Source organism: Helicoverpa zea, chromosome 12 (assembly GCF_022581195.2).
Source record: "Helicoverpa zea isolate HzStark_Cry1AcR chromosome 12, ilHelZeax1.1, whole genome shotgun sequence".
Classification (NCBI taxonomy): Eukaryota; Metazoa; Arthropoda; class Insecta; order Lepidoptera; family Noctuidae; genus Helicoverpa; species Helicoverpa zea.
Window position 1 is genome coordinate 4,987,455 of NC_061463.1, and position 24,977 is coordinate 5,012,431.

At 36.3% G+C, this 24,977-nt stretch overlaps 4 protein-coding genes across 4 annotated transcripts; 2 read left to right on the forward strand and 2 right to left on the reverse strand.

Annotated features, from left to right (window-relative positions):
- The first annotated feature begins 3,564 nt into the window (after nucleotides 1-3,564).
- Nucleotides 3,565-5,675, forward strand: LOC124635130 (glucose-fructose oxidoreductase domain-containing protein 1). The gene has a single exon (XM_047170921.1). The coding sequence runs from the start codon at nucleotides 3,845-3,847 to the stop codon at nucleotides 5,045-5,047; it is 1,203 nt and encodes a 400-aa protein (XP_047026877.1). The 5' UTR covers nucleotides 3,565-3,844; the 3' UTR covers nucleotides 5,048-5,675.
- A 569-nt stretch (nucleotides 5,676-6,244) lies between these two features.
- LOC124635131 (10 kDa heat shock protein, mitochondrial) lies at nucleotides 6,245-6,853 on the reverse strand. The gene has a single exon (XM_047170922.1). The coding sequence runs from the start codon at nucleotides 6,719-6,721 to the stop codon at nucleotides 6,407-6,409; it is 315 nt and encodes a 104-aa protein (XP_047026878.1). The 5' UTR covers nucleotides 6,722-6,853; the 3' UTR covers nucleotides 6,245-6,406.
- A 5,647-nt stretch (nucleotides 6,854-12,500) lies between these two features.
- On the reverse strand, nucleotides 12,501-15,759 carry LOC124635220. The gene is made up of 2 exons (XM_047171049.1): nucleotides 15,312-15,759; nucleotides 12,501-15,029 (listed from the first exon to the last, which is right to left on the reverse strand). The coding sequence occupies exon 2, from the start codon at nucleotides 15,025-15,027 to the stop codon at nucleotides 12,826-12,828; it is 2,202 nt and encodes a 733-aa protein (XP_047027005.1). The 5' UTR covers nucleotides 15,028-15,029; nucleotides 15,312-15,759; the 3' UTR covers nucleotides 12,501-12,825.
- Nucleotides 15,760-19,397: 3,638 nt separating this feature from the next.
- Nucleotides 19,398-22,210, forward strand: LOC124635243 (juvenile hormone esterase-like). The gene is made up of 3 exons (XM_047171099.1): nucleotides 19,398-19,657; nucleotides 20,447-21,735; nucleotides 21,908-22,210. The coding sequence occupies exons 1-3, from the start codon at nucleotides 19,520-19,522 to the stop codon at nucleotides 22,080-22,082; spliced, it is 1,602 nt and encodes a 533-aa protein (XP_047027055.1). The 5' UTR covers nucleotides 19,398-19,519; the 3' UTR covers nucleotides 22,083-22,210.
- Nucleotides 22,211-24,977: the final 2,767 nt, after the last annotated feature.

Below are 24,977 nucleotides of genomic sequence, written 5' to 3' on the forward strand. Positions count from 1 at the left end.
AAAGTAAAGCTTTTGGTTTTAATTCCTAAAATGACTAATGTAATCAAAACCCACAAAAGTGTGAAGCAATTAGCGCCGTCGAAGAGTTCTCACAAAAAGTTCGTATGACAGAAAGCCGCGCGGGTCACACTTCCGTGACACTCAATACTTTTGGAATAACTCCATCCTGACACACACGTGCTATGCAGACGAACCCTTGCGTCACCATGTTGCTCTGCGGAATGTTTGGTAAGTAAATTATTAAATAAAAAATATTTGTAGGTTAACAAAATGCATGTAAATACAGGTACCTACCTACCTAAGTTTCAGTAAGGTGGTAGTTTACATTTCCGGTAAAATAGGTGCAGCTTCCTTAAAGTAGATAAAGAAGACCTATTCTTAATACAGATTAGTTATTAGCTAGGGATACCTACTATAGGTGCTCCTGAAAACTAAGTTAGAACAGGTATTAGAAAAGTTACAGAGCTTAGCAGAGACGACAGTCTCTCCATTGATATTTTGATGCACATATCCAAGATTAGACAAAATAGACCTGAATTTAATTCAGCTATTGCGAAGATCACAAACCATAATCGCACATTATATTGTATGCATATATCAATAATTAAATACATTTAAAACATAATTATAATTGTATCGTGTAATTTAAAGTTCATTATTAATTGGTGGTCGTCAGTCAGCCCTAATTGTGGAGATGATCGTCGGGGAACTCCAACTGTGAGGTGTTAGACGAATTGCTGCAAATAGGATGCAGTTATGGTTGCTACCGATAATTTTAAGTACGTATTAAAAATATAATTGTAATTCGTTTTTTTAAATGTGTTGTTGGACGGTCGTCAACGTACTCTGTCTGTAGTTATGGGTTTAAACCTATTCTATTTACTAAATTGAAGGCCTTTTGTCTGTTACATTTTAGAACATTATGTCAACACTTGCTATGCGTAAGTGAAGTTAACTTAAAGTGACATTATTAAGATTAAAATAAATTCAAGAAATAAAGCCAAATTATAACGACCTCTTTTTGGGCCCCTTCGGTCTGTTTAAAAATGAGCTAAAAGATCAAGAAACACTTCTTTAACTTCTAGCAAACAGACAATTCACAGGATCTAGGTGCAATCTATGCTACCTATTATTCTTGAAGATCTAAGTCTAAGCATATTCCTACTTCTTCTTTTTCATAACGTTTATCCCGTCTTGTGACGGGGTCCACTTTCCGCATCTTCTTCCACTTCGCTCTATCCAAGACATCTTCCTCTTCGAGTTCGCAGATTTTCATGTCTTTCTTTACGACACTCAACTATTATTAAGCCATTAATTAAGCATTAAGCATTAACTTTCACACTCTAAGCATATTTGTACTAAAGAACTAATTGTCGAATAACTATTTTTTTTATTGTAAGAAAATTTTCTATTTTCTTACGAAAAAAGAGAAAGTTAGTTACCTATTCGACAATTACTCACTACAAATAACTAATTTTCCTGCGAAGATTTAAGTAGCAACCCTACATAGTCCAGGTGGCGTATATCAAAGCATTGAATTTAACCGCTCTGACGAAAAGTGATTCGTTTTAAGCGCCGTACAGTGTGACTTACGATGCTACTGTTTACTCAACTAATATTATTCTTTGTTCCACTTACACGCATACAATTAATAACGATATCTCTTAAAGAAAATCTGAAGAATTTATGGGCTTTTGAATAAATATGACGATATCTTATCGCAGTTAGACGGGAAGTTCTATTGCGTATATATCGGTTATAAAGCCCGAAGTGCGGTTATAGGTACTTAGGTTTCCCGGGCATTTGCGGCTGAACTTAGTTGTATCTTCGGTTAGAACTAGATGTAGCTTTCAACAAAGCGGCGACGGCTACACCTAGCACTTAGGTGCAGCACACCCGTGGCTAAAGTTTGATGTAAGTAACCTATTTCCCATCAGTTAGAGCTAGCCGTTATCATCGATTCAGTTAAGCATTTTGGCTTTGTTTTGAGACCATTTTACTCCTTGTGACGAGTTCCTTCGTGTTTCGAAAGACACATTAAAGTGGCTCCAGGCTGTTATTTGGACATCTATATAGTGACAAGGCAGAAAGTCTGATAGACAGGGGCCCGATTCTCCTAAGTTAATAATGTCAAAATCGAGTAGAAATCGAATCGCAATATGATCGCAATAGCAGTTTTAACCATATCGGGCATTCTGCTACTAATAAAAGACCAATCGTATTCGATTGACATTTGATTGGTGTGCGATTGGTCTGCTATTTTGGTGATTTTGGTCCATACGGTAGTTTGCTGTACAATCATTTTGCAATCGTAAATCATTTGCAGACAAAATGATTCATTATTGAATGACAGAAAAGGATAAAAATGTTTATTTCAAAGCAAAAATAGCGGAATGCCACATACGCTTCAATCGTAATCGAGTCGGGATTGGACCTCAGTCGAATCGAGTCGAACGTGAATCGTATGACGCTTAAGTAAAATTAGGAGAATCGGGGCCCAGTTTTACCAAGCGGTATCGGGATGTCCAGGGTTGATGAGGTCAGAAAGGCAGTCGCTCCATGCTTAACACTGTATTCAGCTACATTTAGTGAGACTAAAGACTAAGTTACTGTCGGCTTCCAGCCAGACAGTAACTTAGAATGACCTTATAGTACCTATATAGTTATCTAATGTAGGAAAAATAAGTAGGCTTCAGAAAATCGGCGCCCCTATACCTACACTACTTTGATCCATCACAGCGGGATATTTCGTAACCATTTATTAATACATCAAGCACGTAATGGGAGGTTTTCTTTCGGAGAATTAAAAAACTCCCAAGAACTCGATAGATGGCGTTGTACCCATTACGTTACTGGGACTTTGCTAAAGTGCGAAGGCTAAAAAACATTGCGTTGAGCCATTTACAATCTGTGGCATGGTTCAATAAAGTCACAGATTTTTGCACAAATTCATTTTAAAATCTCTCGGGACATAGGGATAAGAATCTTACCGACTGCTTTTCTCCTTTAATTCCCTATTTTTTGTTATAAGAATTATATGAAGTTGATAAGGCATGGCGCTCCATTCCTTGCAGTACTTAACATACCAAGATCAGTGTTACCTCTAGGCATCAGTAAAGTAATGATTATGAAGAGATCAAGAGAATAAAAAAACCTTCATTCCATTGAAACATAACCTCATTGTTAATTGCCAAACAGAAAAACTCGTTTTTTATTATTAAAATTTTGTAGTGCATGGCAACATGCAGCTTGAAACGCCAAATCTATGACAGCGGATTCTGACGTTTATAGGGTTGTACCAATTCGAAATGATACCGATGTCGACCAAAATATTTAACACTAAATTAAGTGTTCGAGTTTTCTTTTCAGAAGTAGTGATATTTAAAGTTTAAAGTAACCAAAAAACTAAATATTGTGTCTTTCTGATTTTTGCTATTATAATGAAGATACTTTGTTGTCTGTTTTTTGTGTGCATTCTGTGAAATAAACTTATAAATGGTCTTTAAAAAGTCTTGTAACGAAAATTTCGTCATTATCAACACTAGACTTTTAACTTTCAGAATTTATTTACCTGAGATTTATTTATTTTCATTGTGTTCAGGATACATGCATTCGTTTTGATTTGTTTCGATATCGATAGCTTAAATAAAACACTATGAGGAAACCTTACGAAATCGAAGTAAAGTTGATGTGCTAAAATATTGTTGTGGATCCTAAATAATATATTTTTACTTAAACTACGACGATTTTGTGATATCAAAAAAATTATGTTTCAAAAATAAATAACAGTTCAGCTATTTCGCAAGCAAGTGCCGTAATAAGAAGCTTGCGTGAGAAATAAAAAATGTTACCGGGAATTGGGGTTTTTGGAACTGGGGCTATTGCAAAGGTTTTGGTGCCATTTTTAAGAGAAAAAGGATTTCCAGTTGAAGCCATATGGGGAGTGACTCTACAGGAAGCAGAATTAGCTGCTAAAGAGCTTAAGATCCCGTTTTTTACTAATAAAATTGACGATGTTTTGTTAAAGAAGAATGTCAGCCTCGTATTTATTGTTTGTGCGCCGAATTTGCACGCCCAAATATCAGTAAAGGCTCTGGGAATAGGCAAGCATGTTGTTTGCGACAAACCGGCTGGGCTTTGCCAGGCAGAGGCCCTCAAAATGGTGCGAGCCGCTCAGTACTATCCTACACTGATATCCATAGTTAATCATTCCTTGCGGTTCTTGCCCGCATTTAGTCACATGAAGAAGTCTATTCAAGATGGCTATTTGGGGAACCCTGATGAACTCACCTTGATTGATGTTAGAGTGCAGATGGGTCCGCTTATAAGTGACACCTACAACTGGTTGTGTGATGATACTATGGGAGGAGGTACACTAACATTAGTTGGTAGTCACGTTATAGATCTAGTGTCTTACCTGACTGGTCAGAAAGTAGTCAAAGTACATGGAGTTTTGAGAACTTTTGTAGAAGAAACTAGTAAAGTGAACGGTATAAGGAAGATAACTGCTCCAGATTTTTGTACATTCCAATTACAAATGGATAAAGGTTTGTTAGTTACTGCTACATTGAATAATCACCTACCTGGGCCTTGCTTCAATCAGGAAATTTATGTGTGTAGCAAGAAAGGGTACCTGGTTGTGAAAGGTGGAGACCTCCATGGTAAATTACATAAATCTAATGGAAAGACCACAGAGGATGAAGGCAAGAGGCCTCATGATAAGGAAGAGGTCATATATGTTGATGTTGAAGATCTGAGCTGCGCTTCTAGTGTGGTACCGAAGCCTTACATAAAAGGGTTGTGTAAGATGATAAGTGCATTAAAAGAGGCATTCCTTCCTGTCAAGGAACAAATGGACTGGGTAAAAGAACCTGTTAAGTCTGCAGCAACATTTGAAGATGGACAAAGAGTACAAGCAACTATGGAGGCTTTACGTCAATCTAATGAGGATGGATGTTGGACATCAGTACAACTCCTCACAGAGCCTCCAGACCCAAATCCGGCATTGTCAGCCGCTGTGAGACGCACTGCCATATCTCTACAATAGATTATGCATTTTAATGTATTGATATGCCATTATAATGTACCTTTTTGTTGTTAGCATGCTTTGTTGCATATTATTATAAGTCAAATAAGTACCTAGATAATAAGGTTTGATATCTGAAATTAACTCAGTATTACCTTTAAACATTATCCACAGTGTTTAGTCACAACAAGTAATTAATATGCTTAGCAATGTACTTATTAACATGTTATTTCAAGCTTGCCATGATTATGTAAATCTATTCATTCATTGTTCTTGTGCTGCACTTGGATTTAGTCTAAACTCACGAATAAGTCTGAAATTGAAATATTATAAAAGCAGATGTGTATTAGTTTGTATCTTTCTGTAAAAAGGCTGAACCAATTAAGATTTAAATGGTGTGTGTAGTAAGATGCAACTCTAGAGATGGATCATATCTGTAACCAACCATTCAGTCCCTACTTTTATTAGGGGTGTGTATTTAGGGGATACCTATGGCAAAAAAGCTAGATTTGTTTTATTGTAATTCTTTTCCAATTAACAATGCATGTCGACTTCTCTACAGATATTGTATTTACTGTGATTTAAATTAAAAATGTATTTCGGTTGTACAAAAGATGATTTGTGTGAAATACAATATTTTATACTACCACTTGATATTTTATTATTTTTGTGTGGTGTGTGAGAATGGTGGTCCTGCCAAATTATGCAATTGCTGTTTCGAGGTTACATAATAAAAGAAATAGAATGATAACATAGGTGTGGCTATTCATTTAGTCACATTTGTTTCTCTGTTATTTTCTGGGTGTGGTATGTTGTTCAAGTGACTTTACTACACTTCACTAGAGAATAAAAGTAAAGGCAGTCAAAAGGATGTGGTGTAAATTGCAGTCTTTGGAATTACAATTTAGTGTAGAACTTTACTACCAAATAAACAAGAGGGTGTAGGCTTTGGAATGTAAACTTAGTTCAGAGCTTTAACATCATTATTAGCTGAGCTTATCGGTTTCTGATAAGGTTTGGTCAGTGGGTCGGTTTTTCATTTAGAAAACAATATGCACTTTGTTCCAGGTGAAATACTGTCGCAAATAGCATGCTGTTGATTATCACTTGGTGCAAGTATAGGTTATGTCAAACTAATGAGAATGGCATTGGCAGAAATTTGAGGTTATGTTGAATGATGAAATACTGAATTTAGGAGTAAAATGAATTAAGACATTATTTCCGTAACAAATTTATAATAAGAAATGCAAAGGAGATAACATTAATACCCCTCACAACATAGTAGCATATTACACAATCACAATGTTCATTCACTACATGTACTAAATTTTAACTAATATTAAACAGAATCAGAATCATAAACTAAAACTAGCACTAAATTCAGTTGTCGATCTTCGCCAAGATGTCGCTCTCTCTGAAGAGGTGGTATTCCTTATCATCATTTTCAAGAGAAACTTTGGTGCCGCCGTATTCTGGTAGGAGAACTTTGTCGCCAACCTTGACTAGCACTGGAATGAAGTCGCCGTTCTCTTTTCTGGAACCAGGACCAACCGCCACAACTTCTCCATGCAGGACTTTGGTCTGCGCCTTCTCGGGGATGACGATGCCGCCCGCGGTTTTTGTAACTGCTTCGGCCCTTTTAATAAGGACACGGTCGAGCAGAGGAATCAGGCGCTTTACTACGTTGCCGCTCATGTTGTCTGTTGTCAAGTTTTTCAGGGAAACAATTGAATCTGACTGTGAGCCTGCTCACCGATTCTAATCTAGAATATTCGAGCTCGTACACCGACCGGCGATCGTACAATTTTGACAATAGTTCATTCATCTCATTTTCTCCCCATGTGTCCGAGGTGTTGCCACTTGCCAGTTTGATTTTTGAAAATTTGAATTTCGATTGATTTTAAAAATTAAAAAGTTTCTGATGCTAATTTGAACAAAAAATAATTTATATTTTATTTTATGAAAATACAAAAACATAATGTAAAATGACTTAAAACTGAACATTTTTAATATCGCTACAAGGGTACGCACTAACGACCTCTAGCGTCGAGTAGCAAACAGAATTTACCGTGTATTTGAAGTACACAAAATTAAAAATAGATGGCGCTCATTTTAACTATTCAGATAAATAGAAATTGAAATAAATTCGGAATTGCCTCATTGAAATCTATCCGGAATGAGTGACGAATGCTAATTAACTAGTTGAAAATAAATCAGTACCTAGTTCCTATAAAAATACAGAAGTCTCATCAGTTATGGTACCTAAGTAAAGTTGTATGGGAACTAGATTTAGTAAATAAAATAATTATCTACGCTCCATTCAATCAATAGCACTTTTTATGTTTTTATTTCATATATTTTATCTAAATAAATCATCTGATTTTATAATTAATAAGCTTCGGTTAATCTTTTCTTTCTGAATTCTCTGTATATTGCGTAGTGATTTTTAGTACTAAATTATTACACTTTCTATTCTTTGCATAACTGTTTTGTAAATCTGGTATTTTGCACCCTTAGAGTATGTGTAAATAAAATACTTCTTACCATTACCACATGATTAAGGTGATCTTCACACTGCCCCGCATCACGCTGCATCTTGCGTGTCGACGCACCTACGCGCGTTCCTGCGGGAGTGCAGATCTGCATCATCGTGCGGGTTTTTCACGCACTCACGCGCGTAGGTGCGTTTTGTAGATTCACGCACGGCGGCTCTCATTTTTCTCTGTGGTTAATCTTTATCTGTGGTGGTCGTGCAGTACTGAGCATCAGGATAATTTTGATAATTTTGATAAAAATGGTTAATAATGTGGAACTCGTTCAGGACGCTGCTATTATACTAACTGTTTGGTTTTTGTACGGTAAAATTAAAAGAAATCGTGCCCGTAGAAGATACTGGGTGCAGCCTTATTTACAAACCAGATCTTTGAATGGGTCATTTGTTCAAAATTATAGGGACCTTAGAAAATATGAAGATAAATTTTTCAACTACACTAGAATGTCAACAACATCTTTTGATTATTTACTCAGCAAAATTCGAACAGGTATTACTGGAAGAGATACAAATTTTCGTCTTTGTATTACGCCAGAAGAGAAGCTTTGGGTAACATTGAGGTTAGTAAATACTTTCAATTTTCTAAATACATATTAAGTTAACTACTTATATCGATATTGTCATTGTTAAACCCAGGCTTATATACGAATAAAACTAGTGATTTTGATTTATTGTGCGTTTATTTATCAAAATTTGTATCTAAGTCTAAGTCTACTATTATAATCACAGCTTTCATTCCTTGAAGTGTTTAGATATTTACTTGCTAATCACAATTAGATAGAACCACTAAATAGACTCTACTAATCACAGCTTTAATTTCTTAAATCACAAATAACTAGCTTCTCGCTTATCACAATTATGAACCCACGAGATAGCTATTCGACTTATTTTTAATGTACCTGAGCTTGCTAGTCCTTGGTCTCCACTCCAGCATATATCATATATACAGCATATATATAATAATTCGCATAACCCTATAATGTCCCAATGTAACTTGCTCAACTCCTCTTTTCGTCAGTCCTCAATGTGCGTATGTTGACTTATTTCTATCATAATATTTTTGTTGTTGGGGGTCCTATCAAATTGCGAAATCAAAATAAAAAACTTACGAAAAATATTTTCAGGCCACACGAAACAAATAATCATTCGCCATCTGCTCAACTGACAAATTTGACAGGAATACCAACTTTAGAAAGTTTGAACGAAAATTTCAACACTCTGCGTGAGCGCGTGAGTGTAGTAGTACTGCCACTTGGACGGACTCCTCATTTTCAACTATGCCGGCGGCCTGGCGATATATCTCGAAGACTCATTCACCTCTTATATGCTTCGGCGGTTAACGTGGTCAATGGCGAAGGGGGTTTTAATCCGAACACCGCCATCCGTCGACATCTTGCAATTTTTTTCTTTAAATAACTGCTTGCTGCTTTAATTTTGCTGTTATTACCAGCACAGAATCCTTATCGTTAATTTTTTTTACTTCTGCAGCGCCATGTTGTGTTATTGTGGTGTTTAACCCTTAAATTGGTGAATCAATTTACTACAAAAAATGTATTATGCGTGTTAAATTGGCGGAAGCAATTTCTTTTGTTACTTTCCCCTACCATAAAACACAGGAACACATTGCATTTTACGCAAAAAACTTTAGTTCTTCCATCTTTGCAAAACCTACAGCGTGATTGCTTCTTTGCTATTTCTGGAAAATGTCTTACAGCATTATCTGACACTGTCTATCAGCCGTTCCGCTGTAGGTTTCTGAATTAATTTCTCCTTCACCTGCCCAAATACCACCGTCGGCTCTTGAAAGGGGTCCGGTACAAAGATATAAGCATATCTGCTAAATCAGGTCGTGTCAGGTTCAAGCAATGCAGAAAAAGAAAAAAAAAACATGCTATACGACATACAATTCACAACACAACTGAAGTAATTTTACATAAAAACCAACAAAAAAAGGCTAGTTTGCATTTCTAAGTAATAAACAATGTACTCCGTGTATACCAAAGTTTATGTTGTGGACTTCACTACGTACTTAGCAACGGTATTGAGTGAGTACATACAAAGTTATTATGAACTTATAAAATTGCGATTACATTATTTACACACAAAATTACGAATGATTGAAATCATTTATAATGTTCCTATGCAATTTAAAGTTTCATCCAAAAAATGTAGAAAAACACAAAAAACTTACCCGTGACCCAGATACACCAGACCGCTTTGAAGACGTTTTGAATTTGTCATTTTTCAATGGAACCACATTCAAATTCATTCATTTTCCTATCAAAATATACAATTATTGCAAGCCAAAAATAATAATAAATTCTTTTTTTTAGATTAGTACTACAATCGATTTAAAAAAAGTTAATGTCTTTGGTGGAGTACACTGCCAATTTAAGGGTTGAATAAAATATTTATAAGCCCGGCCGCAGACATCCGGTTTCCGGATACGGTTTCCTGATCAGGAATTCAGATTCGGGAATCCGTGTTACTAGCGCACACATTCGGTTTTTTTCATTCGGAATTTACATGGCCAGTACGGAAAGAGGAACCATATTGAAGGCACGACATCATGGACTATGACGAATTGATTGCTGTTGCACTTTTACTGGCGCTAAACAAGAAAAAGAGGAAACGACGTTACTGGGTACACCCGTCGAATGCTCAAAGATTATCCGAAAGTCAATTCTATGTTAAAAGAACTAAATTACGAGCATACCCAGAGGAATTATTTAAGTATTATAGAAAGTCCATGAAATCCTTTGATAAACTTCATAAAGGCATAGAAGACAAGTACCTACAAGAGAAAAAAAAAAAACACATTATTTTAGGTGTTTATTTATGTAAATTATGTATACGTTTGTTAATCTATACTAATATTATAAAAAGGAAAACTTTGTTTGTTTGGTTGTAATGAATAGGCTCAAAAACTACTGGATAGTTTTTAAAAATTCTTTCACCATTCGAAAGCTACATTATCCACGAGATAGATAGATAGATAGATATACTTTATTAGGTACACCAATTTAAGGCTAACATAACATAACGAGTAACATAAGTAGGCTATATTTTATCCCGGTACGGGCAGTAGTTACCACGGAAAACGGCTAGTTGTTATAAACAGGATTTTTTTTTAATAATATTAATACAAAAATAAAACATATATAAAATGCAAGTCACAGGCGGGCTCTGAATGCTCTGATACACGTCCATTCGGAACAGGGCTACCTTGATTCAGAATGAAAATTTCCGTATGTGTGCGGCGGTCGAACCAAATGAGGGTTTTCGAAAATGGCGTCCACGAGGTGGCAGCACCGAGACGTCAGGTCCAGGTACCTGTCAAAACACATACACGATTTATATTTTTCGATCATTTTTTTGGTTTATTTATTCTTAAAAACGTTACAAACGGAATATTGTTTTCCAAAATGCCACAGTGTTGTGCAGTGCCTATGTGTGCAAATAAAAAAGGAGGACATAAGTTCCCTACAAAAGATAAAAGCCGATTAAAACAGTGGCTTGTAGCCATTCGAAGAGATAAATTTACTCCAACGAAAAATAGCCTCGTTTGCAAAAGCCACTTCACAGAGGACGGACTATTTTCTTATTACATATAAGGCTTTGTGCATACTTTTCTTGGTCCTTTTTAGCAGTAAATTTATAAATCTCACCGACTCTTGAAGCAGTCACTCGAAAAGATCGTTCTGTATACCATAACTTTGACTTCGTCTGATTTTTAGTTTTCTTTTCAATTTCCTTTGCTGAGTCAGTAGTTACCTGTTAGGGGCAAAGGATAATGAAAGTATGAAGGTATAAACTTAAACAAACATCTATAATCCCTATGCTAGTGCAATCAATATTGATGATTACATAATATACTAAATAATAAAAAAATCTAGTAGCTACAACTTCTCATGATTCACCACCTCGCTTGCAACAGTACAGTCAATAAGATTGTACAAGTCGTAGCTACTATAATGAATAAATTCATCTGGAATAAATGGCTTACAGATATTTTATTAAGAATAAGTTGATGATGTAAAGGAAAAGGTAGGTAATCATGGTCATGTATCACATCTTGCATGTTAGCACTGTCCAAAATTCCACATAATCCTATTCTTTTTTGTGACAATGAGCAGTAGTTAATGACTTTATTTCTAACTGTTGCAGCCCATTCTTTTCCCTGACTGATAGAGGACTGTGGTCTTGGATCATAGCACGTACTTCTTTTATATTTTTTGCAAACATTATATTCTGCTATTTCATATGAAAGGTTCTCTGCTTTTTTCGGCGAAACATCAAGTTTATTTTTTTTAGGTACATGCCATACTTGTTTTTTTTTTGTGTTGGAGTCATTTTAATGAACCATTTATTCTGCTCTCGGAATTTGAGTATAGCATAGCACAAAACTGACACATGCTTGCAAATGGCTTTTGGTCCTTTCCCTGCTACACATTCACACACCGATTGTATAATAGATCCACTTCCATTACATATGGCAATTGAAGCAAAATAAGTGAGGGCTTTTGTATTTTCAGAATGGACTTGACCTTTGAAAAATATATGTGTACTAGTATTTGCGGTCACTAATGCGAGTAGGTAGTTATTTTGCAGCATATTATAACCTCTTCTGTGCACTGCAGAATAGGGTAAGATGGTCAACAGTGGATCATTTTTTTTTGACGCATTGTATTATAAAAACTAATAGTCAGATTTTTACGAAAGTTTGCCAGGGGCACGTGTGGTTATTAAGCTATTAAATAATATTAGCCTTTTTGACAAACAGTGTACAATAAAAAAGGTGTATATATTTTTTTTATAGTGGGTTTTGATCCACTGTGTACACCTCCTGGGTACTCAATGGATCGCCCCCTGGCTTACAGTGGATCAAAGAAAATCTGAACAGGAAAGTAATAAAAGTCAAAGTAAATAATCAACTGCATGTTTATTTTTAAGCATCGTAAACATTACTAACCACAAGAGACATAACAAAAAAAAAATTCTATGAAACTTAAAGGAACTTTGTACTTTTACAGTCTTCATTGAATATTGCTATAAAATTAACTAGAATCTACTAAGTCTTGAACGTTACTTCTTTATCGCTAGTAAAGATTTCTTTTTTTTATTTTCAACTATCTTAAGAAATAGTAAAATAATAACAATTCTTATCTTAAATCACAGATTTTAAAAGTTAGTCTTAGGCATTATCTTCTACTAAAAATATCTATCAAAGAATTTAAAAATAAATAACTCAACGAATGTTAATGTGACTTAAATCTACAGGAAATGAATAATATGACTGTTGCCTGGCCGTACTACCACTAACGGTAGGCGTCGGCAATATTAGCCTTATGTCGTCATCTTTCACGTACGATAAATCAGGGACATCAGGCAAAACAAATTTCCCTTTTTTGTATCTTAAAAAAGACACATAAAATTCTAACGTATTGGGATTTCGTTCCTCGAGAATTTTGCCAGCAAAAAATATCTTTTGGTTCTTGGAACAAAATTGCACCAATACGTATTGACTTTCCTTTGGTAATTGCAGGAGTGGTTGTTTTAGTAAATCCTCTGTTATAATGGTCTCTTCACTTTCAACCCAGTCTCCTTCATCGTCTGTTTCGTCGTTCAGTATCATGTCATTTTCATCTTCTGAATCACTTTGCAGCACTTGACGAATAGCTTTCTTTCCTATCCCTTTAGTCTTAGTTTCTTTCTTCCTTTTGGCTGCCTTCTGTTCTGCAATAGCATTTTTTTCAGGAGTGTCAGTGGCTATAAGACTTTTACCTAATTTTCTTGGCTTCCTCTTTCCAGTTCTTGTAGGTGCTCTAAGTGGCTTCCGAAACTGTTCAGGAGTAATGATAGATTTGATTCCAGATGAAGAAGTTGACTCACTTTCAGGAAAAGTAGTGGACATAATAACTGCATGTTGAGTTGCAGAACCGTCAAGAGGCAAAACATTAGATATATCAATTAAAATAGATTTTTCTGGAGTGGAAAATACTGGCATCGAAGTAATTTCTGAATAATCGACAAAATTTTCAATTAGAGATGGACTCATTGTATTTCCAGATGCTTCAGTAGTGCTATTATTAGAAGGTCTAGGAGAATGAGTTATTTGTAAATTAAGTGTGTTCTCTTCTAGCTCTAAAATCGGTTGCTGGTCAGTAATTGCGTGTTCTCCACTAAAATCACTTTCAGGTTGAGCATTTTCAGGTCTATCAGTAACACTGCTGGGTGCAAAGTCCTCGTCGGTAAAAACGTATCGATCAAAAGGAAAAAATCCCGTTTTTCTGAATGCTTGTATTATATTAGAAGGTGTCATAGACTTTGCGAAAGCCTGTCCAATTAATGCTCCCACGTCGTAAATAGTTACAGGGCATCCAGGATTGCGTAACATCCAGGAACTCATGGCGGAATAGTAAAATGTTTTGAAGGGTCCGTGAATACCAACATCCAGTGGTTGCAGTCGTGCTGATGTATGTGGGTGCAATGTAAGCACAGTAACCCCAGACTCTTTAGCGAGATCAAGCGCTTCTATGGAAAGGTGAGACTCATGGTTATCCATAATCAAAATCGATGGGTATTCTTTAGTAGTTCCAGTTCTTCGTATAAAATGCTTCATTACATCCAAGAACAGCTCACTATTCATCCACCCAGATGGGTTTGCCAGAATCAGTGATCCAGGTGGGGTACCAACAGCCATGCGAGGGTTTGTATTTTTTCGTGGGAAGACAAGCACTGGTGGAACTGCCTGACCCCCAGCGCTTATGATGTTGCAAGTAGTGACAAGTGTCCCTTTCTCACCACTGGTGACTTTACAGAGGTTTCGTCTACCTTTTGGCGCTATAATCCGTTGGGTCTTTTGCACAGTGGTGGTACCGGTTTCATCCAAGTTATAAATTCTTGTACCATCAGCAAATGCAGGATGGCGCTTGATCACGTCCTCCAAGTTATCATAAAAATGACTGACGGTCTCTCTATTAAAAGCCGATGCTCGTGCTAAGCTGCACGCCTCGGGTTTACGCAGCGTCAAATCCTGATGTCGTTGGCGGAAACCCCTTAGCCAATCTATTCCAGCCAATTGGTTGTCTGTCCAGGTCTTTGGCATTCTGATGCCATTAATTTTGGCCATTTCGTAAGCAACTTGTCTACAATCCTTAACAGAAAGACCATAGAAAAGGCTTGCACATTTTATGTAATATTGTTTCAATATTAGCTCTTGGTCCTTAGAAAATACTTGGTTCACGGCGTAGTTAGGAGTCAACCTTGTCAGCTGGTTTTGCGCATTTTTTTCTTTGGCTTGATACCTTTGGAGTGTTGTAAAAGGAATATTATGGTCAGCAGCAGCTTGTCTAATACTTTTTCCATCTTTTATGGCCTGTAATGCTTCACGCATTTGCTCATGTGTATGAGCACCTACTTTTCGTTCTTCTACTCTATTCCTCGGCATTTCTGTAAAGATAAACTTCTATTAAGTTCCTCATTTAATTGAGGGTACACTCTGGGTCGGGGTAAGGTACACAGTGAATCATAATCCATAGTGTACACAGTGAATCAATCCACTGTTAACCATATTACCACTACAAAGTTCTAACTAAAATTTCTCAAAAACCACAGATACTTACGTAAATGTATTAGCTCTCAATCATACTACATGAATGTACACAAACAACTAGGATAAAATATTTAAAATAACACCAACAGATTATGACATATAAACAAAATTCAACTTACTTTAGCGACAGTTTTTGCTCCCGAAAATTAAAACGGCCGGCTCTCGCGTCTGTTGGTGAGCGCGTCCGCGCGGCGACTGCGGGAGTGGGAGGGGGTTCGCAAACGAGACACGGTTACGTATTTGGTTTAGTGTTGCATTAATAAATGGCGCAGATGTGTGTGTGATCATCTGTGTACCACTGATCCATTGTTGACCATGCGACCCTAATCTGACATTCCTATGCTGTCTTTATACAATTCAAGGAAATACGTATTTATGTTAATAATGTCAAAATTGGGTAAAACTGTTGTTGAATCCACACTTTTGTATAACTTTTCTTCTGGCCATTCTATTACATAATTAATCTCACTTGAGAGATTAGAATTATCATTTTTATTTGATTTGAAGCTGTTGTTTCTGTCATAGTCATTTAGCCTGGAATATATAATATACATTAATCAACAACAACTCACTAAAACACAAATAACTTCAATTTAGTAGTTAAAAAAAATCAATCAAATTGTGGAAACAAATAGAAGTAGATTATGTTTACCTTTCAATGAGCTTTTCTTTAGTACCAGTAACTTTTGAGCTCAATCTTTAGTTCGGCAACCTTTCTTTGGCCGTAATCCATAATAAAATCAATAACACTTCCAAATACATAAAATTTTACTAAAATAATAATACGTTCGGTAAGAATCTGTGCTATCTGACAGCTGTTTGGACCTGACGCATACGAAGCGCCGCCTGGCGGCAGAAAAAATTTCAAAAACCCTCATTGTTCGCGAGCGCTGCGTTCGGAATGACGTCATTAGGTTTTATTCCGTTCTGAGTACCCGAACGCACGCAGAAAATTTTAAACCGAATGTCGGGTTTTTTTCCTCCCGGAAAAAGTAAGAACGTGTGCGCTGTTGTGAATATTTTGTATGAAAAAAGAGCATTTCGGTTTCCGAATCCGAATTCCTGATCAGGAAATCGTATCCGGAAACCGGATGTCTGCGGCCGGGCTAAAGTAGCAGCCATTGTGTTTATTATGTCCAGAGAGAGAGAGTGTACATCTGCCAGTCACAGGTTATATATGATGCACAGATTATCTACACGCCCATTCAAAATCACGCGCGTCATTGCGGGATCAGTGTGCCATACCTTGCGTTTCGCCCCGCACCTACGCGCGGGGGTGCGTGTTTCTCCGCATGTATGTGCGTGATCCGCATGAACGCGCGTGGATGCATTTTCAGTGTGTTGGACTATGCGTGTTTTCCATACAAACGGAGATATTTCCATACAACGGAAAAAAACGCATCCACGCACCACGCTGCATCATGCGGGGCAGTGTGATAATCGCCTAAAAACGTAACCATCCCAAAAACTTTCCTCGTATTTCGCATAGCGCCATCTATGTTCGTTAAGTGTATCTAAAACTAGTGTAGTTTTATGTTATGTTCATAGATGGTAATGCTACATGCTTTATTGTCAGCTTCAAAGACTACAATAATTATGTCAGCTTTTTTTGACAAGAGAAAAACCAGCGTTGCACTTGAGAAAGAAACAATTATAATAACAGTCATTTATAAAAATACCTTCGATTTGCATTATTTGGTTAAGAAATATTCATCTGTTCATTTCATTCATTTAGATTGTTCTAAATATTCTCATGCTTAGCTGTGTATAGATTTTGGTAACCTATCCATTGTTTTATTTATTCATAACTTTTACTTCCCCTGAGATCAAACGAAGCTTATCGGAACATCATACATACAAACCAAAGCAGATTATTTCTTAATGTTTATATTATACTGACTAATATGATTAACAATAAGCTCCATTGATTACGCACAGAATTTATATCGAATACTTTAGACGTTAGTGTCATTTGGGAACGCGCATGAGTCGTGTCCGCAATCATCAAGTACGCACTCAGTCCGCGGCGCCGTGACCGCCGGAGGAATGTGCGCCGGCGCCGGCCAGTCTCGGACACACCTGCGCGCGCACCAATTGTATACACAATCACGCCGCAACACCCACACACGTCTGCCATGCCCTGTACGGACGGCGAATAAACTCACTCCACACAAAAGAAGCTGAGCAGCGCTCGCGCATCGCGATTTATGGCCGCCTCCGCGCTTGCGCGGTCACATGAAAGCACAGACCGGCCCTGCCGCCATTGTCTAATGCGAATACACTTTGACGGCTCTTGAATACTTAATTGACACTTAATCACGCAACACGTACACGATACAGTATGAATTACTGAGGAAAACGCCAGCGTAGACACCTGAGAAACAATACTGACGTTTTATGGAGACTGGCATAAAGGCGGCAAAACTAGGCTTTCATTTAGCTCTGTTATTATACTGAACTTTATACCAATACAATACATAGGCACTCAAGACTACGAAGTGTGTACTTTATGTAAGGGATATAACAAGAATAGGTACTTATGTTTTTACATAAAATTGAATCTTGTGCCATTCAATGTAATATACATATGTATAACATGAATTAAAATAGATTACCCGTCGGTATAAGTATAGGTATGTCTATTTATTCTATTTCTACAGTATGCACCAAAACTGCATGCTTAATAGGTTCAAGAGAAAAAAACAAAATAACAAAAACCAAGTAAGTACCACAACATTAGACTAAAAACACCAAATGAAAACCTTAAAGGCGCCGAAAGTTCACACACATTAATTGTATTGCTACGTCCAATAAATAGATAAAATTGCCTCAAAGGAATCCGGGTATCTATAGAAGGCTGATTCAATGAATTATAATTCAAACACTTTTTGCTGGTCTGGAAAACCTTAAAAAGAAAAGATCGTGATCGGGTTCACACGCAGCACACGGGATTTCGCAAACTATTCACGTGTGCAGTGTAGGGTGTCCGTTTTGTATTGCCGAAAATACAAGATTAAGAAATAAGGATGTTTTTTCATGTTTTCGGTTCACTTCATCTGTTTTTGTATCGTGTTTGATGTTTAGACAAGTATTTTTATAGAAATAGGTATTGGTTTTCAATAATGTTGTCATCCCTGGTCGTGGTTTAGAAAAATCCTCATTGTTAAGGACAGTTTTATTAATGTGAAAAAAAGTTATCATAAAACAATAAACAGCATTATTAGGAACACAAAAAAAGTGAATCTTCGGAAATCGTGATGCTTTTTCAGTAGCTTAATTACAATTTGATGGAAATGCTGAATAGGTACTCAATTATTTAATAGCTTGCTCTGAAGAATAGTTTTACTGTAAAGAATAAGAATGAAAAAAATTACTCAAATACCAAAATTTCGATATGCTTCCTCAAACATGGTTAAACTACGATAAAAAGTTGCGATAATAGCGCGGATGTTAAAAGCGTACAAAATAACACAACAAACATGGCGTAACAGGGAACTCTGTATGGCCTTATATGAAATTGACCGCAATACATTTGCGGATTAGATAAATCTGGAGTTCTTTCTGACGAGAAGATAAGGTTCAAAATTGTTTGATTTGATGGAGATGAGGATGATGAAAGGGTTTGTTTTAAAGATCGTGGTCGGTTCTCACGACACAACGACGGAACACAGGTGCGCATCCGGCTATCTCGGCTGCGCGGGATTCGAATCAGTTTAGTGAAGCCTTCTAATTGTGGTGCCGAAACAAAGATCAATGATTTGAGTCAATGTTTGTTCGAAGTCTTTGGTAACTGGCTGGATTCATTCGTTTCAGATGCACTCTTAGTGAATGGTCGAAATGGTTATTGCTATTTGTTAGCACAGTTTAAAATTATACATGATGATTTACAAGGATATATCCTACGGTTGCTTTATTAAATAAATTGTTTATCAGCAACTAATTCACAATATTTAATTGAAAAAAATAATAAAATGATTAGCCATTGCTATTTGTTATTACAGTTGAAAATTATACACGAAGATTTTAAAAATATAATAATCCAGTTGTTTTATTTAGGCATATTTTTAATAGGTAACTATATAATTAACAATACTTTATTTTATTATGAGAGTGTAAAATTTGAACTTTAATTAACTTAACAAAGCGCCATCTAGTTTCAACGTCACGAACTTTGTTCAATGTTAGAAAGGAGCTAGTGCACTGCCTTGATGCTGCCTTGCACTAGCACAAACCACAGACAGATTTGAGGTTATACTAATGTCGAAAACAGCTGTGTAGTGCGAATAGTGTTGATAAAATAATTGTGTTTATTTACCCACTAATAAATATGTCATCACAAGTGCTGGTAAACACCGAACAGGGTCAAATAACAGGGAAGGTGTTGAAGAACTTCGATGATTTTGAGTATTGTAGCTTCAAAGGCATTCCGTATGCAAAACCACCTATTGGCGAATTGAGATTTTCTGTAAGTGAATGATTACATTATTTATTCATATTATTATATTTACATTATAAGTTATTATGTTATTGCTTTAACCAATTCACGTTTCTTTTGTTTCTGTTAAAATGTATTGAAAGACTGTTGTATATTATTTTTTTTCTACAATTAGACTACTTCCTTGTCATTTAAGAGCGAGGCAAAGTGAATGTATCTAGGTGTAGCTAGTACCTATATTATGTAAGATAGTTTTATTTTTTGTAAATTGTAATAAGATACAACTGGTTTCGCTTATTTAAATAGAACAAAAAATTACGGAGGGTTTCCTTATCATGACAGAGATTGGCAGTTTGGTACCGTTGGTTTAAGATAAATACACAAACGTTTTGAGCAACTGCTATCTGGATTATTAACTTGAACATCATGACTTCGTGCCTGTAGTTAGTTAATTAGGTCATTGAAAGCATCTTATATTATTCTAATTACATTAGAAGTATGGTTGTCGCAAAGTTAACATTCATTTAGATAAAAATAAACAGACAAAATTATTATGAAACATCTAACTAATTAATGTACCTAGTAGGATTTTAATGACAAACGATTTACAGACTCTGTACCTATTCTACATATACTAGTAGAAATAGAAATAGAATAGACATCAATTATTTGCAGAAAATGTATGTTACAGATATGGTCAAACATCTTATCTATCAATTACGCAATTCTTAAGATGTATGTTCTGCCTAACATACCTATAGGATGTACTTACATGTTTAGTTTGCGACTTATCAAGATTTTCTTATTGTTTGTTTTTAGGTACCCCAGCCACCAGATTCATGGGTTGGAGTCAGAGACGGTACCAAAGATTGCAACATATGTGCACAATTCGACAAAGAAGAAAAAGCAGTCAAAGGAGATGAGGACTGCTTGTATTTAAATGTTTATACACCGATTTCCTTTACGAAGGGGGATAAATTATATCCCGTCATGGTGTTTCTTCACGGAGGCGGGTTCCTCTTTGGCAACGGTACGGACGACTCGGCGCACGGACCTGATTACTTGATTCATAAAAAAGTAGTAATCGTCAGTATCAACTATAGACTCGGGATTCTTGGCTTTCTGTCTTTAAACCATAAGGAAGCGCCAGGAAATATGGGCTTGAGAGACCAAGTGCAAGCATTGAAATGGGTTCAGAAAAATATTTCGCGTTTCGGTGGTGATCCAAAAAATGTAACCATTTTCGGAATCAGCGCTGGTGCCGCGAGTGTCGAGTACCTCCTTTTGTCACCTATGGCGAAGGGTCTCTTCCATAAAGCTATTGCCCAGTCCGGGTCATCCCTATTGCATTGGGCTCACAACACAAACGTCCAACAGTTAGCTTTTAAAATACCGATTCTCCATGGTAAAGTAATTACAGACGATGATCAGCTTTTGAAATACTTAAAAAGTTTATCGACACATGATTTAATAACTGCGTCTATGATGGTTGTGTCGGCTGAAAAAGCGAAAGGAGGTCTTTACTTTGGTTTTGTGCCGACTATCGAACAACCCGGTAATTGGGAACCGTTTTTGAGCAAGTCTCCATATGACTTGTTAGCTAAAGGGGAATTTCATAAAGTACCGTACATGACAGGATTCTGCTCACGAGAGGGACTCCTCATGATATCACACAATAAACCAACTTTAGAGAAGTTCATAAACGATAAAGTTTTCGTGGATTATTTCCCATTTGACCTAGACGTGCCAGAGAAAATAGATACAGAATTGAGACTAAAGGGAAATTATATGGAAGCTGAGAAATTATACCCTGATGAAGATGCATATGCGATCGATTTCTTTTCGGATGTCGACTTCATTGGTGGCATTTACGTGGCTGCAACATTAATAGCTAAACACAACTCTCCTGTGTTTATGTATGAGTTTGCTTATGATGGAGGTTTGAATTATATCAAGAAATGTTACAACATTGACCGCAAGGGAGCGTGTCACGGAGATGATGGGGGTTACATAGTCAAGAGTGCCAAATTAACCGGGCCCATCACAGACCGAGACACGTTCGTGAGGAATACTATGAACCAAATGTGGGTGAACTTCGCTCGTTGCGGGTGAGTTGCGATAATCTCAGATTTACTTATCTCAAATCTGAAGTCATTATCAGTAGCTATAAATAAAATCAACTGCGTGATTCTCTAAAATTATTTTTATAGATGATGAAATATATAATTTTTGAAGTTAATCTAGTGAAGTGTTTTCAATACTTTATTTTGCGTTTTCCAGAGACCCATCACCAAGACTAGATTTTCTGATAACAACGAAATGGGAGCCCATAGCTGACACTGGGATTGCTTGTTTAGTGATTGACAAGACCATGACGATGAAGTATGAAGTTTATCCAGAGAGGATGAAAGTCTTTGAAGAGCTCTATGAAAAGAAATGTAAAACCAGCAGTTAAAAGACAAATGTCTCATTGTAATATTTTTTTATACGTACTATGCATTAAGTGGTCACTATAAATATAAACGTGCATACAAAACTGAATCTATGTAATTTTTATACTCGAAATATACGAAAGGTAAAGAAGCTGCCGTTTTATTTTGAGGAGAAAATTTGATAGGTTTGTAGATAATATCTGTGATAATATATCTACTACATCCACCGTTACTAGCTTTTTCGAGACTATTTCTGACTATCGAAGCGACTTTTTAGGGAGTCGGAATGTAGCTAGATTTTATGGTTCAAATCGAGTAACGAGGGTATGGGGAGAAATTCCCCCGGAACGCAGATAAAAACCGTGGTAAACAGCTATAAAGTTATATCGATTAACTAAGTCTTTCTTGCATTCCGTAAAAGGGCCTTGTGATGCAACACCTAAGGTAAATCATTTCAGTATCCATTTGGTACAGTACAGTGGATATAATACTGGTTGCGGGGGCGCAGTGGCCCGACCAGCATTCAACCGAGTCGCAGTGTTCGGAATGCACTAATACCATTATGGACCACGGTACACTTGGAGCGAGTGGGTGGTAATACTTCACAATGTATAGACAGAACATTAAAGAAAAACAAAAATGGCTGATGATTATCATGATGGAAAAATAAGGAATAGAAAACTTTTATTTGCCAAGAATGTACATAAATAAGGTGTTACATAAATGAAAAAAAAGAATCCTTGTACGTTCTACCAGCAGGCATGCAAAATTTAAAAGTACTTAAAACTATGATATTTATAGGCTACAATATGTGGTGACAAAAAATATAGTTCCCCTACAATATTATCTTCCAAAAAACCAGGTACCTACTTAAGGTATTTTTATTGAAATTGAGACTATTATCTTAGAATTGCAAGTGCAATTAAGACAACAATTAAGTTGTTTGCGTAGCTAAACAATTAATGTTTGCTAAGGCTGGGTTGACCTCAAAATTGAGCAGTTCATATTTTGACCCTCGATGTACTACTAAAAGTGGAACAGTTAAGACATGACTATATCGAGAATGTAACCTTATACAAGGTTCAATATATGAAACAATTTACTTCCGCTGGTATTTTATTAATGCACAGAGGTAAGTAATTTCATTAACATTACTACTGTTTCCGTTCGATTTGTTCAACCTCCTGAAGTAGCTATTGTAAATATGTAAGTAGATTTATATTAATCTACATCATAGTAGGAATGATCCTAATTTCAAGTTCTCAACCAAATCTCTCTGTAACATTTTCTTCTTTCCCAATTTCACCAGCTTCAACCTACCCAATCAGTTCTAAAAGTTCTTGAGTCTACATAACCGGGTCACAGACTATAGTAGACTGGCCGTCGGCGCCAACGAGTCGCGGTGTGAAATACTCAGGTGCATCCGAACCTGCCCACAGTGCCCACGGATTTTGTACAGCGTGTTCTTTTTACGTTCTAAATAGGCCGGCTGTAATTTATTGGATAGAACACTAGGAGAGTGCAAAGTAACTCGTTATGCTTTATTTTCTTTCTGTAGTATTTTTTTTCTGCTCTTTTCACTTTCTTGTGCAGTTTCGAATGCGTTTGCGTTTAATTTATTCTTTACGTTTGCATTTTGTTTTTTTTTTCTTTTAATAGTTATAGTTGGGTCTATTGAAAACAGCATGTGGTGTATTGGTGAAATTAGAAGTTATTAATTTACAAAGAATTCTGAATGTATTGCCATTAAGTCTGTATCTTCGTTTCGATGATCGTTTTATTTAGTTTCCATGTCTCTTACTTTCAATTTAACTTTTTTACACTATGTACTTAGTTTACTTCTTAGTTTATTCCTTTAAAAGATTTTTCTATTTCATCCCAATTATGGACTTTTACATAAATTCTTCCCACAATTTCATTTCTTCCTTGACTTCCATCCCGCTGTATCACCGCTCAGTCGTTCCAGTATCCTTTCACAGCGGTGCGCGTGAGTCGTGATTTGATTCCCACAGAGCGAGACTAACATTAGCTCTTTTTATTTTCGGCCGGCGTTTTACTCATTGTTGTCTTCTCTGTCAATATCATTTGTCTAGAGATCTCGGTTTCTGAAAAAAAAAATACGATTAAACCCAGATATTTTTAAAAAGTTCTTAGGAACCATAGTTCTGTTGAAATTATTTATTGGCGATATTAATAACTATGATAGGCCTCTGATGGTCTATTAACCCAAAGTGAGGTCAAATAGGCTGCATTTTCATAAGCAGGCTCTCGTCGTTGTAAACCTTTTTCTACTCGTAAGAAGTTGACGAATGTCAGTCCGTAATTATGAACTCACGATCTCCAGCTATTTACAATTTACATTCCATTCATGATTTTGCGAGCAGTTGAAGTTGATGCCCAAAGCTATTAAAAGGATTCCTAGGATGACGCAATCAAAGAACTACAACGTAGATACACGTAAAAAAACAAGATAAGGAAATTGACAACAAACTAAAACTTCTTGTTATCTTTTTTGTTAAAGATAACTCGTGTGCAAATCACGTCGCCGTGTGGAACACGAAACTTTGTGTGCAAACGCCCGAAGCTGCGTGCAAAATCCAAAGGTTTTTGTGCAATTTTGCACCCGATTGTTGATTATGATTGACTAGGATTATGTCATCTTCAAATAACGTACCTGAATAGGTACCTATGTCAAAAATTGGGCGGATAACCAACGGTCATATCATGACTCTATTATTAATGGCTTTGTAGCTTTACTTTAAGAAGTCTGTGAACTGTATGTACATAAGGCTTAAATATTTATTTTACTGTGACTGATATTGAAATCTTCCTATCCCATTTCCTTAAAACTGTTAAAAAATTGTAAAAATTTTGTCAAAAAATTAAAGATCGACAGTGACGGGTGCAAAATTACCTAT